The sequence below is a fragment of the Zalophus californianus genome, chromosome 9, assembly GCF_009762305.2.
Source record: "Zalophus californianus isolate mZalCal1 chromosome 9, mZalCal1.pri.v2, whole genome shotgun sequence".
NCBI lineage: Eukaryota > Metazoa > Chordata > Mammalia > Carnivora > Otariidae > Zalophus > Zalophus californianus.
In genome coordinates, this window is record NC_045603.1 from 64,694,722 (window position 1) to 64,709,561 (window position 14,840).

Below are 14,840 nucleotides of genomic sequence, written 5' to 3' on the forward strand. Positions count from 1 at the left end.
ATAAAGTATCATGTCATCTGCAAAGAGTGAGAGTTTGACTTCTTTTTTGGTTATTTGGATGCCTTTATTTCTTTTTGTTGTCTGCTGAGGCTAGGACTTCTAGTACCGTGTTGAACAATAGAGATGATAGTGGACATCCCTGCCATGTTCCTGACCTTTTCAGCTCTCAGTTTTTCCCCATTGAGAATGATATTTCCTGTGGGCTTTTCATGTATGGCTTTTAGGATATTGAAGTATGTTCCCTCTATCCCTACACTCTGAAGAGTTTTAAACAAGAAAGGATGCTGTACTTTGTCAAATGCTTTTTCTGCATCTACTGAGAGGATGATATGGTTCTTGTCCTTTTATTAATGTAGTATATTGATTGATTTGTGGATGTTGAACCACCCTTGCAGCCCAGGAATAAATCCTACTTGGTTGTTGTCAATAATTCTTTTAATATACTGTTGGATCCTGTTTGCTATTGTCTTGGTGAGAATTTTGGCATCCATGTTCATCAGGCATATTGGTCTATAATTCTTCCTTTTAGTGGGGTCTTTGGTTTTAGGATCAAAGTAATATGGCCTCATAGAGTTTGGAAAATTTCCTTCCATTTTTATTTTTTGAAACAGCTTCAGAAGAATAGGTATTAGTTGTTCTTTAAATGTTTGGTAGAATTCCCCTGGGAAGCCATCCGGCTCTGAACTCTTGTTTGTTGGGAGATTTTTGATTACTGCTTCAATTTCCTTGCTGGTTATGGGTCTGTTCAGGTTTTCTGTTTCTTCTTGTTTTAGTTTTGGTAGTTTATTCGTCTCTAGGAATGCATCCATTTCTTCCAGATTGCCTTAAGGTCAGAGTACCTTTATAATCTTTCTTATTTCTGTAGAATTGATAGCAATGTCTCCTCTTTCATTTCAGATTTTAGTGGTTTGAATCTTTTGTTTTTTTCCTAGACCATCTAGTTAAAGGTTTAATTTTTTTGATCTTCTCAAAGAACCAACTGCTAGTTTTACTAATTTTTCTCTATTCTGTTTTCTGTTTTGTTTATCTCTGCTGTAATCTTTATTATATTCCTTCCGTTTGCTTTGGCTTTAGTTTGTTCTTCTTCTAGTTCTTCACAGTATAACTTTAATTTGTTAAGTTGAGATCTTTATTTTTAACATGAGTGTTCATAGCTATAAATTTCTCCCTTAGTGCTGCTTTTGCTGCATCCCATAAGTTTTGATGTGTTGTGTTTTTGTTTTCATTCATCCGTACGTATTTTCCAGTTTCCCTTTTGATTTCTTCTTTGATCCATTGGTGGTTTAAAAGTGTTATTTAGTTTCCACAATTTTGTGAATTTAAGTTCTCTGTTTCCTTATCTTTCGTGTGGTTGTTCTGTCCCTTGTGCATGGATATTGAAGTCTCCAAGTGAAATCTTCTGTCAGTTTTGATTGTCTTTTATTAGGAGTGCAAATGTTTATAATTGTTAAAATTGCTAAATTGAGCCTTTTATTATATAATGTCCTTTCGTGTCTCTTGAAACCTTTAATGTTTTAAAATGTATGTTGTCTCATTAGCATAGCCACCCTTGCTCTCTCTTGGTTACTGTTTGCATGATATATGTTTTTCCCTCCTTCCATTTTCTTTCTTTTTTTTTTTTTTTAAAGATTTTATTTATTTGAGAGAGAGAATGAGAGAGAGAGAGAGCATGAGGGGGGGAGGGTCAGAGGGAGAAGCAGACTCCCTGCTGAGCAGGAAGCCCGATGTGGGACTTGATCCCGGGACTCCAGGATCATGACCTGAGCCGAAGGCAGTCGCCCAACCGAGCCAACCAGGCACCCATCCCTCCTTCCATTTTCAACCTTTTTGGGTCTTAGGATCTTAATTGCTTGTAGCCAGCATATAGCTGGATCATGTATTTTTATGCATTTCGACAATCTCTGTCTTTATTGGAGAGTTTAATCTGTTTTCATTTAAAGTAACCATAGATAATGTCTCTATGCTTATGCTGTTTGTTTTCTACATGCCTTGTAGTTTTTTGTCCCTCATTTCCTGCATTACTGTCTTTTAGTTGATTTTTCCATGGTGAAAATTTAACTTCCTTTCTCATTTCCTTTGTGTATATTCTATGTCTGTTTTCTTTGTGGTTACCATGAGGGTTATGTTTAACATCATAAAGTTACAATAATTTGAATTTATGCTGGTTTAACTTCAGTAATATAAAACTTCTCTTCTTTATAGCTGGGTCCCCATATCTTTTAGTTGATGTCACAAAGTTGTCTCTTTATACATTGCATGCCCCAGAACATAAACTAATAATCCTTTTTTCTAAAAAAAATTTTTTAAAGATTTTATTTGTCAGAGAGAGAGAGAGCACGCGAGCGCAAGCAGGAGGCGTAGCAGGCAGAGGGAGAAGTAGGGTCCCCACTGTGCAAGGAGCCAGATGAGGGACTCAACCCCAGGACCCCGGGATCATGACCCAAGACGAAGGCAGACACTCAACCAACTGAGCTACCTAGGCATCCCTAATAATCCTTTTAAATGCATTAGGGTCCTAAATTAAATAGAAAATAAGACTTGAGTTACAAACTGAAGTTACAGTAATACTGGCTTTTACACTAATAATTGTGTTTTCTTTCCTTAAAATGTATTAGTCTCTTAAATCATGTAGAAAACAGGAAGCACAGTTATAGACCATTGTTAAAGCAATACTCGCTTTTGGGGCATGTGGCTGGCTCAGTTGGTAGAGCATGGGACTCTTGTTCTCAGGGTTGTGGATTCTAGCCTCATGTTTGGGGGTAGAGATTACTTTAAAAAAAAAGTAGCTTTTGTAATTGCCCATGTATTTACTGAAGATCTTTATTTCTCCATATGGCTTTGATTTACTGTATAGTCTCCTTTCATTTCACCTTGCAGGACTTCTTTGAGCACTTCTTGGACGACTGACTGGTCTAGTAGTCATGAACTTCCTCAGCTTTTACCTATTTGGAAATGTCTTAAATTTCTTGCTCACTTTTGAAGGACATTTTTGTTGGATATGGGTTTCTTGGTTGACAGGTTTTTTTCTTTTAGCACTTGGAATGTATTGGTTCACTGTCTTCTGGCCTCCAGTGTTTCTGATGAGATAACCTGCTGGTGATCTTATTGAGGATCCCTTGTACTTGTTGACTCACTTCTCTTGTGGCTTTCAAGATTCTCTGTCTTTGGCTTTTGAAGTTTGCTATGTCTCGTGTGAGTCTCATTGAGTTCATCTTACTTGGAATTTGTTGAGCTTTTGTTTCTATTCTTGTCTTTATCAAAGTTGGGAAGTTTGCAACCATTATTTTTTCATATATTCTCTCTGCCCCTTTCTTTTCTCCTTCTGGAATTTTCATGTTGCATGTGTTGGTCCAGTTGATGGTGTCCGATGGGTCTCTGTTCACTTGCTTCAGTCTTTTTTCATTATGTTCCTTAGACTCAACGATTTTCATTGTCCTGTCTTAAAGTTTGCTGATTGATTCTTCTACTTGTTCAAATCTGTGTTTGAATCCCTTTGGTGGTTTTTTTCATTGCAGTTACTGTACTTCGCAGCTCCAGAATTTCTTTTTGGTTTCCTTTTAGATTTTTTATCTCTTCATTGATATTTATTGATGTTTCCATTTTGTTCATATATTTTCTTTCTTTTTTTTTTTTTAAGATTTTATTTATTTATTTGACAGAGACATAGCGAGAGAGGGAACACAAGCAGGGGGAGTGGGAGGGGGAGAAGCAGGCGTCCTGCGGAGCAGGGAGCCCGATGCGGGGCTCAATCCCAGGACCCTGGGATCATGACCTGAGCCAAAGGCAGATGCTTAACGACTGAGCCACCCAGGCACCCCCATATATTGTTTTCTTAACCTTCTCCAGAAATTCCTTTAAGTTATTTGAGTATCTTTTAGGGAGTTATTTTAAAATCTTCGTATGGTAGTTCTGCTATCAGGTCCTTTTCAGGGGCAGTTTCTGTTGATTTATTTTTTCCTTTGGGCCATACTTTCCTGTTTCTTAAACTGCTTTGTGATTTTTTGTTGAACACTGGCCATTTGAATCTAAATCAGATTCCCAGGCTTTTCTGGGTTTTGTTACTATTTTTGGATGTGGAGGTGGATTTGATTTTGGATGGTGTCTTCTCTGCAGAGGATCAGCCTGAGGTATAAACCTAAGGTGTTTTAGGTTTATACCTTCTTTTCTGATTCTTTCCCTGAGAATGTGTGGTCAAAATATTCTAATTTTCTCTATATGCAGTTTTTTTTTCTTTAAATTTTTTATTGTTATGTTAATCACCATACATTACATCATTAGTTTTTGATGTAGTGTTCCATGATTCATTGTTTGAGCATAACACCCAGTGCTCCATGCAGAACGTGCCCTCTTTAATACCCATTACCAGGCTAACCCATCCCCCAACCCCCTCTCCTCTAGAACCCTCAGTTTGTTTTTCAGAGTCCATCGTCTCTCATGGTTCGTCCTCTGTATGCAGTTTTTGTTTGTTTGTTTTGTTTTTTAAATATCCTGCTCTTTAATGTCTGGCTCCCAAAAGGGGAAAAAAGCAAAAAATGAAGGGGAGAAAGGGTGCCAGTCCTTTAAGTCCCCTGGAAGTCACGTTAGCCAGAGGGCGAGGAGCTTGTAACAGTAGAGGGAGGCGCAGTAACAGTGGCTGCCTGCCTCTTAGTCTGTATCTCTTTGGTCAGAAACTACAATCAGGGATCAGAGCACAGAGCCTGGTATTTGTAGGAGAGAGTCCTTTTTGCTGGTACTGGCTCCCCCAAAGTGTGTAAGCTACTCCAGCAACAGGTGCACAGCTGCCTCCATTGTGTCTCGGGTAGGAGATGGGTAGTTGCTAATGTGCTGAGAGGTGAAATTGATGTAAATTAACCCCAATTTACTGTCCAAGGCTTACCCCAAAAGTTATAAGCCTTTAACAGACTCCAGAATTCCAAAACAGTTATATCAGACAAATTCTGCCAGCACAGTTGTGTGAGGGGAAGAGATTCCTGGTGCTTCTTACTCTTGACATTTTCCCAGAATCCTCCTCTTCCTTTTTTAAGGCTAAGTGTAATTTCATTGTACTTATATACCACATTTTGCTTATCCATTATCCATTAATGGACATTTAAGTTTCTTCCACATCTTGGCAATTGTGAGTAATGCTGCAGTGATTGTGGGAGTGCAGAGATCTCCCTGAGGTCTTGTTTGTATGACTTTTGACTGAAGGTTTTTAAAATCTTAACTTGTAGTAGTTATAATCAGTGATCTTAGAGTAGCCTCCTGCCGATGGGCTATCCAGAACTTCTAGTGTTGCAGTGTCTCCTCATTCCAGTTTTTTTTTCCATTTTTATAAATTACCAGAGGTGAAGAGATGTCGTTTGTTTCATTCTAGGCATGCCAGGCTGCCAAGAAAACAAAAGCAGATGATCGAGGAACAGATGAAAACACTTCGGAGCAGACAATTCTCAATATGATTTCCCAGAGCTCTTCAGACACAACTATTGCAGGTTTAATGAGCATGTCAACTTCTTCTACAAGTGCAGTGCCTTCCCTTCCAGCCACTGAAGAGTCAACCAGCAACGTAAGCAATGTGGAGATGTTGCAGGGCGAGCGTTGGCTGTCCTCCCAACCTCCTTTTAAACTGGAACCTGCTCAGGGTCATCGGACTAGTGAGAATTTAGCACTTATGGGAGTTGATCATTCTTTGCAACAGGATGGTTCGAATGCATTTATTTCCCAGAAGCAGAATAGTAAGAGTGTGCCATCAGCTAAAGTGTCACTGAAAGAATACCGTGCAAAACATGCAGAAGAGTTGGCTGCCCAGAAGAGGCAATTGGAGAACATGGAGGCCAATGTGAAGTCACAATATGCATATGCGGCCCAGAATCTCCTGTCTCACCATGATAGCCATTCTTCGGTCATTCTGAAAATGCCCATAGAGGGCTCAGAAAACCCCGAGCGGCCTTTTCTGGAAAAGGCTGACAAAGCAGCTCTCAAAATGAGGATCCCAGTGGCCAGTGGAGATAAAGCTGCCTCTTCAAAACCAGAGGAGATAAAAATGCGCATTAAAGTCCATGCTGCAGCTGACAAGCACAATTCTGTAGAGGACAGTGTCACAAAGAGCCGAGAGCACAAAGAAAAGCACAAGACTCACCCATCTAATCATCATCATCATCATAATCACCACTCACACAAGCACTCTCACTCACAGCTTCCAGCTGGTACTGGGAACAAACGTCCAGGTGATCCAAAACATAGCCAGACGAGCACCTTGGCACACAAAACCTATAGCTTGTCTAGTTCTTTCTCCTCTTCCAGTGCTACTCGTAAAAGGGGTCCCCCTGAAGAGACTGGAGGGGTAATGTTTGATCATCCAGCCAAGATTGCCAAGAGTACTAAATCCTCTTCCATAAATTTCTCCTTCCCTCCTCTTCCTTCAATGGCCCAGTTGCCTGGGCATAGCTCAGACACAAGTGGCCTGCCTTTTTCACAGCCCAGCTGTAAAACTCGAGTTCCTCATATGAAACTGGATAAAGGGCCCCCTGGGGCCAATGGTCACAATGCAACTCAGACAATAGACTATCAAGATACTGTGAATATGCTTCACTCCCTTCTCAGTGCCCAGGGTGTTCAGCCCACTCAGCCCCCTGCGTTTGATTTTGTTCATTCTTACGGCGAATATCTGAATCCACGGGCTGGTGGAATGTCCTCCAGATCTGGCAATACAGACAAACCCCGGCTACCACCTCTACCATCAGAACCTCCTCCACCACTTCCACCCCTTCCTAAGTAGAAAAGAAAAAGAAGAGGAGAAAAAAAACTTCCTTAAAAACAACTTTTTTTTTAACTACTGATTGTGGACTAAGAGAATACTTCCTTTATGAAATACATCACCCTTCTTGGACTAGGGAATAATTAATATTGACATGCAGGTGGGAGGGTGGTAGAGGGGCTTGGTTATTATATCTACTGCCTCAGAAATTTAACTATTTTATTATAGTTTTTACTGGTATTAGAGAGGTGAGAATGTGTTGAAGCTGTGAAGGATTAAGAATACTTTGTTCTTGGCCTCTCCACCTCCTAATTAGGTTGATTAGAGTTGATGTCTTCCCTCTTCTTGCCAGGACTGAAATATGGAGGGTTTGTTTTATCAAACAATTGTGGATCCTTTTGGTGTTTAATATATCAGAAGAGAGGAAGTATTTAAACGTCAAAATCTTTTAAGAGACTTTTAAAAAATAATTTAAAGAAAGTAAGTTATCTGTTTAGTTTTTTTTATATCATCGGGGAGGGGATAGGGATTTTGCTGTGTGTATGAGATACATAGCAATGACTCCTGGGGGGTGGGATTGGAGGGTGGGGGGGATGTGTAGGGGGGATGGGAGGGTAGGCTTTTGGCCTTGAGTTCTGTCTGATAGGCTTTGGCCACTTGAAGTGTTGAGACCTTTAAGTGTGTACGTAAGTGTGGGTATGTGTGGTTTTAAGTGTGTGTGTTTAAAAATCATGTTTTATCTTTCCCTCCCCGTCCCTCACCATTTTCACTTCCCAACAGTCTACTAGAGAGAACACAGTGTGGCCTTTAGAACATAAAGGAAGGAAGAAGCATGTGTTAGCATGGTATTTTCCCATTTCTTTATGTTGTAATTGAGTGGTAGCCTTCTAAATTCTAGTTGGGGCAAGTGCAGCCAATGGCCTGATTCTGGACTCCATTATAAAAACTTCCCTCTTACCCCCTTTTTCCTTTTGATGCAGAACAAAGTTGGGGTTGAGGAAGAATGATTGGAGAACAAGGCTGGCTTCTGCCCTACAGAATTGGGTGTGTCTTTTTTTCAAGTTGGGCTTTGGGAAAGTGTTCAAGTGAGAGCAATCTCAGGGTCTCTGAGGGGAAGGGGGATGTGTGCTGTATATCCTGCCTCTGAAAGCCCAGACCATATATGAGAATAGTTCTGGGAGAAGCCATGGACCTAGAGGATACTGAAAACAATGAAATTGTGATTGGGTATTTTTAGGATATTGTATTTTAAATTGCATTATGAATGTAAGACTTGCTTTTTATCTGTATATCTGAAGGGAAACAGCTGCATCCTTAATTTTTGCAACCTATATAACTTCAGAAATTGGAGCTTGTGAATTTAACAGTACTGGTGTCATGAGGTGAGCAACCCTAGCCCACAGATGCAGATTGTTCATCTTTGGTGGCTTTAGTTTCTAGACAGAGGTTTTTCAGAAGATTTCTTAAGAGTTCCTTAAAAAAAAAAAAAAGGATCAGGAGTCCTATTACGGGTTTTTGATTATCCCAGATTTCAGGATAATTGGTGTTCAAGATCCCGACACTCAAAACTCAACACTTTTGTTGAGGAAAGAAATCTGTCAAGGGACTAGAAAGAATTCTAAGCCAGGTTGTCTAACTAAAAATGCCACTAAGCCACAGATCATTTGATGTGATATTCTTTGGTCTTCATGGTATTTTTTGCTATGGAAAAGATGATGCAACTTGAATTTGTCTTGTTTTTAATGCAGCTTCCTTTACACCAAATATTCTGTATAGAAAAATTGAATATTTTTCATTGGAAGTCATAGGGAGACAGGAGTTGTACATGTGCTGCTGCTTGCCAGGAACAGGTTGGGGAGAAAACTGAGGCAGTTGGAATTGTTGATGCACTGGCCTAATATAGGAAGGAATTTGTACAGTAAACCTTAAGGTGAATTAATGTCCTGCATCTTTGCGTATTTGAACTGTCTAGAGTGCCTGCCATTGCTGTGTAAAATGAGCTCTCTGCCGACTTATAAACCAGTAATACATAGTTAATTCATTTTCACTGATGGCATTTTCCTCTAGCTCCCTGATATTTTCTGTGTTGTGCTAGGTAATTGGTAGATGTGTGATGTGTTTACTAAATCTAGGCTTTCTATTTGTTTAGATTTTGTTTGGTGGCGTCTGCTTTCCTTCCTGACCTTCCCAAAAGTTTATTTAGTTTGGATCTGTATCTTTGTGGAATTGATCACTGATTTGATTATGAAAATGTCTTTTCCAGCGTTCAGTTTTTCTCATCAAATGTCACATATTTTCTAATCATATGCACTCCTTCACCACAGAGGCAGACATATCCACTTGGCCTCAGAGCAGTTCCCCATGGCATCTGTACTTAGTTGCTTAGACCTTTTGTCAGGAGTGAACTAGAAAAAGTGCTTACTAGAGCCTAAGAGCTGCTTTATGCTGTGCAGTCTAGCCTTTGTACCAGTTTCATTGCTGATGTGGGTCAATTTAAAGACTTCTATATTAATGCCTCCTGATGCTGTTTTAAGATATCTACAGTGTCTACAGCTTTTACATCTGTGTATATGTCATGAATGTCCTGTGTGCTCTGCATGAAGCTGCTGATTTGGGTTAGCAGATATGCCTGTCGACTAGCATGCATATTGTTCAAATTACATAAACTTAGGCTTCAAAGGGTTTTGTGGTTTCTAAACTCTGTGTTTTCTCTATGCTCACCCCTTCACAGAGTGAGAAATGGGATTTATACATCCAAAGTTAGTCTAGTTAAACTTGGCTTTTTTTCTCCTTTTAACCTAGACTATCGAGGATAAGTGGTGGTAAGCAGGCATGGAGCGTCAAGTTCTTATAAATCTCGTTTCTAAAACCTTGCGTGACTCTTCTGTTGGCAAAAACAAACACCTGTGGAATGTCCTTAGGGCTTTTAATCAGATACCTGTGTTGCTGTTGGCTGAACTCTAGTGAAGCATTAATTTAAAGCTAAATTGGTCTTCTGCAATATCAGTTATGCTTTTTGGGTTTAGAAAATATGTAGGAATTAGTCTAAGCTGCTCACTCATCAATCAGTGTGTTTCCATATTGAGACTCTCAGCTTCCTCTTTTTCTTTTCATTTTTTTAAATGATTTTGTGTTTTGATTCAGTGTATCGTTTTTCATAGTTCTGTATTATTGGCTTCACCAGTGTTGATAGAAAAAAAATTAAATCTCCAGTTGGAAACAGCAATGGATTAGGATATAGAAATAAAATCATGGTAACATCAGTGCTGGATTTTCTTAAGCTTCTACTACCTAATTCCCCATGTTAAAAATGCATACCCCTCAGACTTTGCTTCTGGACAAAGGCAATTAGAGGGGTCTTAGCCCAGTATGGTAGGATTTTAAAGATCTTTGTTTCCCCACAGAAACACAGGAATTGTGGGAACTTGGGAACAGATTAATATTTTAAAAGGATTATTCTTTTGTAAATGAGTTATTTTGATACTAATGCTAGGAAAAGGATATTCTAGAACATCTTGAAGTTGGAATACAAATATTCTCTTGGGTTTGGGAGAATTTAAGCAGTCTATGCAACCCTTCACATGGCAAGAAGTAAGCCCTTTGCGGTCCCAACCAAGCTTTCAGTGACTTTAGTACCTCCCCAGATTTCCCATGTTGCTGCTTGTTAACACCCAGCTTTTAACTGAGTGTTTGCTCCTGATAGTTTAAGAAGTGTTCGTGTTGTATCACACTATCAAGTTTTATTTTATCTTTTTATCCCTCTGTGGGTGTGAGTTTGAAACAAGCATGGTACTGTAATCCTACCTGATAGAGTGGTCTGGAATGAGAATTACTTTCTAAGTGGGAGACCCTTCCATTTTAATGTTAAACTTTTTAATATGAACTTGGCATTGGAAAAGGGAGGGAAAGAAAATGTTTACTAAAAAGCAGTGTCTGCTCTTCCCCTTTTTGAGTGCATATTTATGGTTGAATGAAAAGAAGAGAAAGACTCTTGGATTTTCTGTTGCCATGTTAAGCATGGAGAGGGATGCTTGACAGCATGCTAATTGAAGCCAGAGCAAGTATGTCTCCATCAGGTTATCAGGAACTCTTCAGTTGAACGCTGAGGACCTAACTGGTCAGTGGTAGATCACATTGGAATTGGTTACAAGATGGAAGTGCTGTCTGGGTTAAGCACCCAAAGAAAAGAATGCAGCAGCCTGACTTAGTGTTAATCTAGGTTTCTGGATTTGAAACCGACCTTTCCCTCACCCTACTCCACACTCCTGAAACTGTCCGTTTTCTTATCAGACCAAAGAGCAAAGAAGAAAAAAAAAGTAAAATACTTTACCAATCTACGTCACTCAGGTACAATTTTGTGGTAATATTTTTGTCTGTTTTCTTTGTATTGCTCTTAAGAGTCCTTTCTCAGCATACTATTCTGCTGTTGCCTCTGTCCTCCATGGGGCACCTCAGTTCTGGATGCTACCCCTGGGATCTCTACTGCTGTTATGTGATTGATAGGATGTAAGTGACCATTACAGTAAGGGCTCTTTGTAAAAAATTCAAAAACATTTTTAAAAAATTTAAAAAAGGATGTTGTATACATTTTATAGTCTGGCTATCAGTTTGATATCTTGCTGTCAAGTATGTTTCTCAATCTGTATTTATCCATCCCATCAATAAATGTTAATGATAAAACACTCATCTGATTGTTGTTTATGTGTCCTAAGTCTTCAAGTTAGTCTTTACCTGTCATTTTACTGTTATGATTACAGTTTTTAGTTTTGGTAGTAGTATGTACTTTCTGACTACACAAGATCCTGTGGGAATTGAGACCATTGGAAAGACCTAAGATTTGGTTGTCACAGTGAACCTGGTAGTATAAAGTATGATGTAGTCAGAGGGGAGAAGAAACCCCGCACTCAATATAGCATTCTTGGGGGTGCCTGGAAAAATTGATAGTGAATACTCAACTCTTTTCCTGGAACATACAAAACCACACACACCAGGTAAATCAAGGGAAAGAATTCTTATGCTAAAATACTCCAAACTTACAACACAAAGTTAGCAGAGCTATAGTTTAAAAGGAAAAAAAGATCAGTTTGACAGAATGATGAATGATGTACACTTCTGAAAAAAATAATTACTTGAGTTTTGGTCATCTTTCCATTTTCTAAAATAAGACAACTTAAGATTTTTGATTGCTGTACTTTTCCTGAGACTTTTGTGGAAGTTGCTAACATTTTAGGAATTCTGGTCTGGTTTGAATGGAAGAGAAGTAAATGAAGAGTGGAGGAATGGATGATACTACAAAATCCCAAGTTTAGTGATTTGCCTTTGTTAAGAGAGTTACTATCAACTGTGTCATCCTTGGCAATAGATGAGGTATAAATATAAAGGTGTGCAACTGGATTCCCATTAATAGGGCTTGTTAAACTAATTGATACAGAGTTAGGCTTCATCTTATGGTCAATGCTTACATGATCCTGGTCTCTGGCACTTGATAGTGGAGTAAGATAGGCTTGATCTCTATCATTCAGTGATCTGAGGAAAGTTTGAAGCCCTTTCTATGTCTTCTGTGGATTGTATTTACTGTATAAGAGGCATGTATTTACTGTAATCTGTAGCTCTGGGGCCTATTTCTGAACTGATTCGGTTTATGTCACATGTCCTACTTGTGCTGCCTTCTTTTGTACTGTGGTATATCAGCTTCTTCATTCCACATAACAGGTAACCGAAAAACCACAGTGATAAAAGCAAGTTAAAATTGAATACTAGATAGACCTTTTCTGAAGAGTTGTTTCAGGTACTTTCCTGCCTTAAATCTATTCATTCATTAGAAAATAGTACCTATCAAGTGCTATGTACTGTTTACGGATGGGAATATGGCAGTAAACATGTCAAACATCCTGCCCTCAGAATTTACACATTCTAGTTGTAGGGGAGACAAGTAAGTAAAACTTAGTATGTTAGATAATAAGTACTTTGGAGAATGTAAAGCGGAGAAGGGGGGATAGAGATGTTTTGTGTGTCTGTGTGTAGCTAAGTAGGGCTCTTGAAATTGGAAATAAGATGGCTAGGAAGGAAGGCCTCATGAAATTAGAGTTCAGTAAAGATCTGAAAGAGGTGAGAGAGTAAGCCATGAGAATAGCTGGGGTAAGAACATTACGGGCTCATTCCAGAAAACAAGTGCAAGGTTCTGAGGTGAAAACATGCTGGTATGTTTGAGAAATTGCAAGGACGGCAGTGTAGCTAATATGGACACAAGTGAGGAGAGAATAGTAGGGTATGTGGTTAGAGAGGCAATGGAAGGCTATAGATACTGTGGGGCCTTGTAAGCCACTATGAAAGTGAAATGCACCATTGAAAAGCTTGGAGCAGAAAAGTGACGTGATCTGGCTTAGGTTTTAAAGTGTTCATTTGGCCCGCTGTGTTTATTTTCTTTTAAAGATTTATTTGAGAGAGAGTGAGCAAGCAAGAGAACACGAGTGGGGGGTGGGGGGGTGGGGGGGTTGGAGGGAGAGGGAGAAGCAGGCTCCCCATTGAGCAGGGAGCCTGATGCGGAGCTGGATCCCCGGACTCCAGGATCATGACCTGAGCTGAAGGCAGACGCTTAACCAACTGAGCCACCCAGGCGCCCTTGCCTGCTGTTTAAGATGGTTTTCACAGTAATTAAGGTAAGAGATGAAAGTGGCTTGGACCAGGTAATGAGAAGTTATATATCTTGAAGTTGGAGCCAGTAGGATATGCTGTAAGGTTGGAAGAGAAGTCACGGATGACTCCCAGTGTTTGGCCTAACCAACTGGAAAGATGGAGTTTTCATACCGAGATGAGGGTGACTTACGGAAAGCAGGAGTTTGGTCTTCATTCATATTCATTCTCTCTCTCTCTCTGTTATGTGTGCAGACATACAAACCCCTTTCTCTAGGCTTGGCCCCCCAAACCCCAAATTCTCAAAAATTCTCTTTCCTTCAAGAATTCATCTTTTTCAAATTCTATTTACAAACAGCCTCAGGTCCACTTTAACCCATTCAGTGGATTAAAAACAACCATCTACTTTTGTTAAACAGCACAAAGAATTTGCCTACATCTTAACCCTTTAATAATATCTTCCCACTTAGAAGGAAGTGGTTCTAAATAGCAATTTTTTGCCTGTCTTGGGCTTATCAGGATTTTTTTTTTCAGCTAAGACTTACAGTAGACACTCTAACCAATGAAAAGTCTGTTGCATCCCTATCTAGTTCCTAATGCCTCTTTTCATTGTTCACTATAGTAGTTTTAATATTCCTTTTTGGTAGTACCACATTTGGTTGCAGATTCCTTTTTTTTAAAGATTTTATTTTATTCATTTTTTATTTTTGAAAGATTTTATTTATTTGACAGAGACAGACAGCAGGAGAGGGAACACAAGCAAGGGGAGTGGGAGAGGGAGAAGCAGGCTTCCTGCCAAGCAGGGAGCCCAATACGGGGCTTGATCCCAGGACGCTGGGGTCATGACCTGAGCTGAAGGCAGACACTTAACGACTGAGCCACCCAGGCATCCCTTCTAAGATTTTATTTTTAGGTAATCTCTACACTCAACATGGGGCTCGAATTTAGGACGCCAAGATCAAGAGTTGAATGCTCTAGCAACTGAGCCAGGCAGGTGCCCCTGGTTGCAGATTCTGATTCCCATATTTCTGTAATGTGATTGCCTCCAGCTAGTTTTGAGTTGTAGAGAGTTTATAACAAATGTCTTCTTTGTACCCCTTCTCAGGGTTGGAGTCTTTGCTTATGAGTATAAATCACAGTTGCTATTGATACTATGTTTGTATTGCATCCACAATCCCAAACTGCTCTAGAATGTTTACTCTAAAAGAGCAGGGTTATCTTTCTTGTACTCTCTGTATCCCCAGTGCCTGGCACTTCGGTGCTCAATAAATTTGTTAAATGAATGAATTTCAGGAAAGGGCCTTCTAGGGACGCCCTAATCTGGAAGTGGCGTCCCTTCCAACTGACCCCCCCATTTTTGTTTTAATCACTTGTGTCTCAACTGCTGTTGTTGAGCATTGTAGATTTCTGTGTTCACCTGCAGTGTGAATCATACCTGCTCGTTGGTGCTGGAGAAACCTAAACTGACACT

The 14,840-nt window shown here is 39.6% G+C and overlaps 1 protein-coding gene across 3 annotated transcripts in view; it reads left to right on the forward strand.

The window, feature by feature from the left end:
• CCNT1 (cyclin T1) overlaps nucleotides 1-11,437 on the forward strand; it is a 37,390-nt gene extending 25,953 nt beyond the window's left edge. For 2 of the 3 annotated variants that reach the window (XM_027594199.2, XM_027594200.2), the window contains exon 9: nucleotides 5,357-11,437. In XM_027594199.2, the coding sequence (XP_027450000.1) occupies nucleotides 5,357-6,757 (1,401 nt within the window). In that variant the 3' untranslated portion in view covers nucleotides 6,758-11,437. The remainder of the gene's footprint in view (nucleotides 1-5,356) is intronic. The other variant, XM_027594201.2, reaches the window with a different exon arrangement.
• The last annotated feature ends 3,403 nt before the right edge of the window (nucleotides 11,438-14,840 follow it).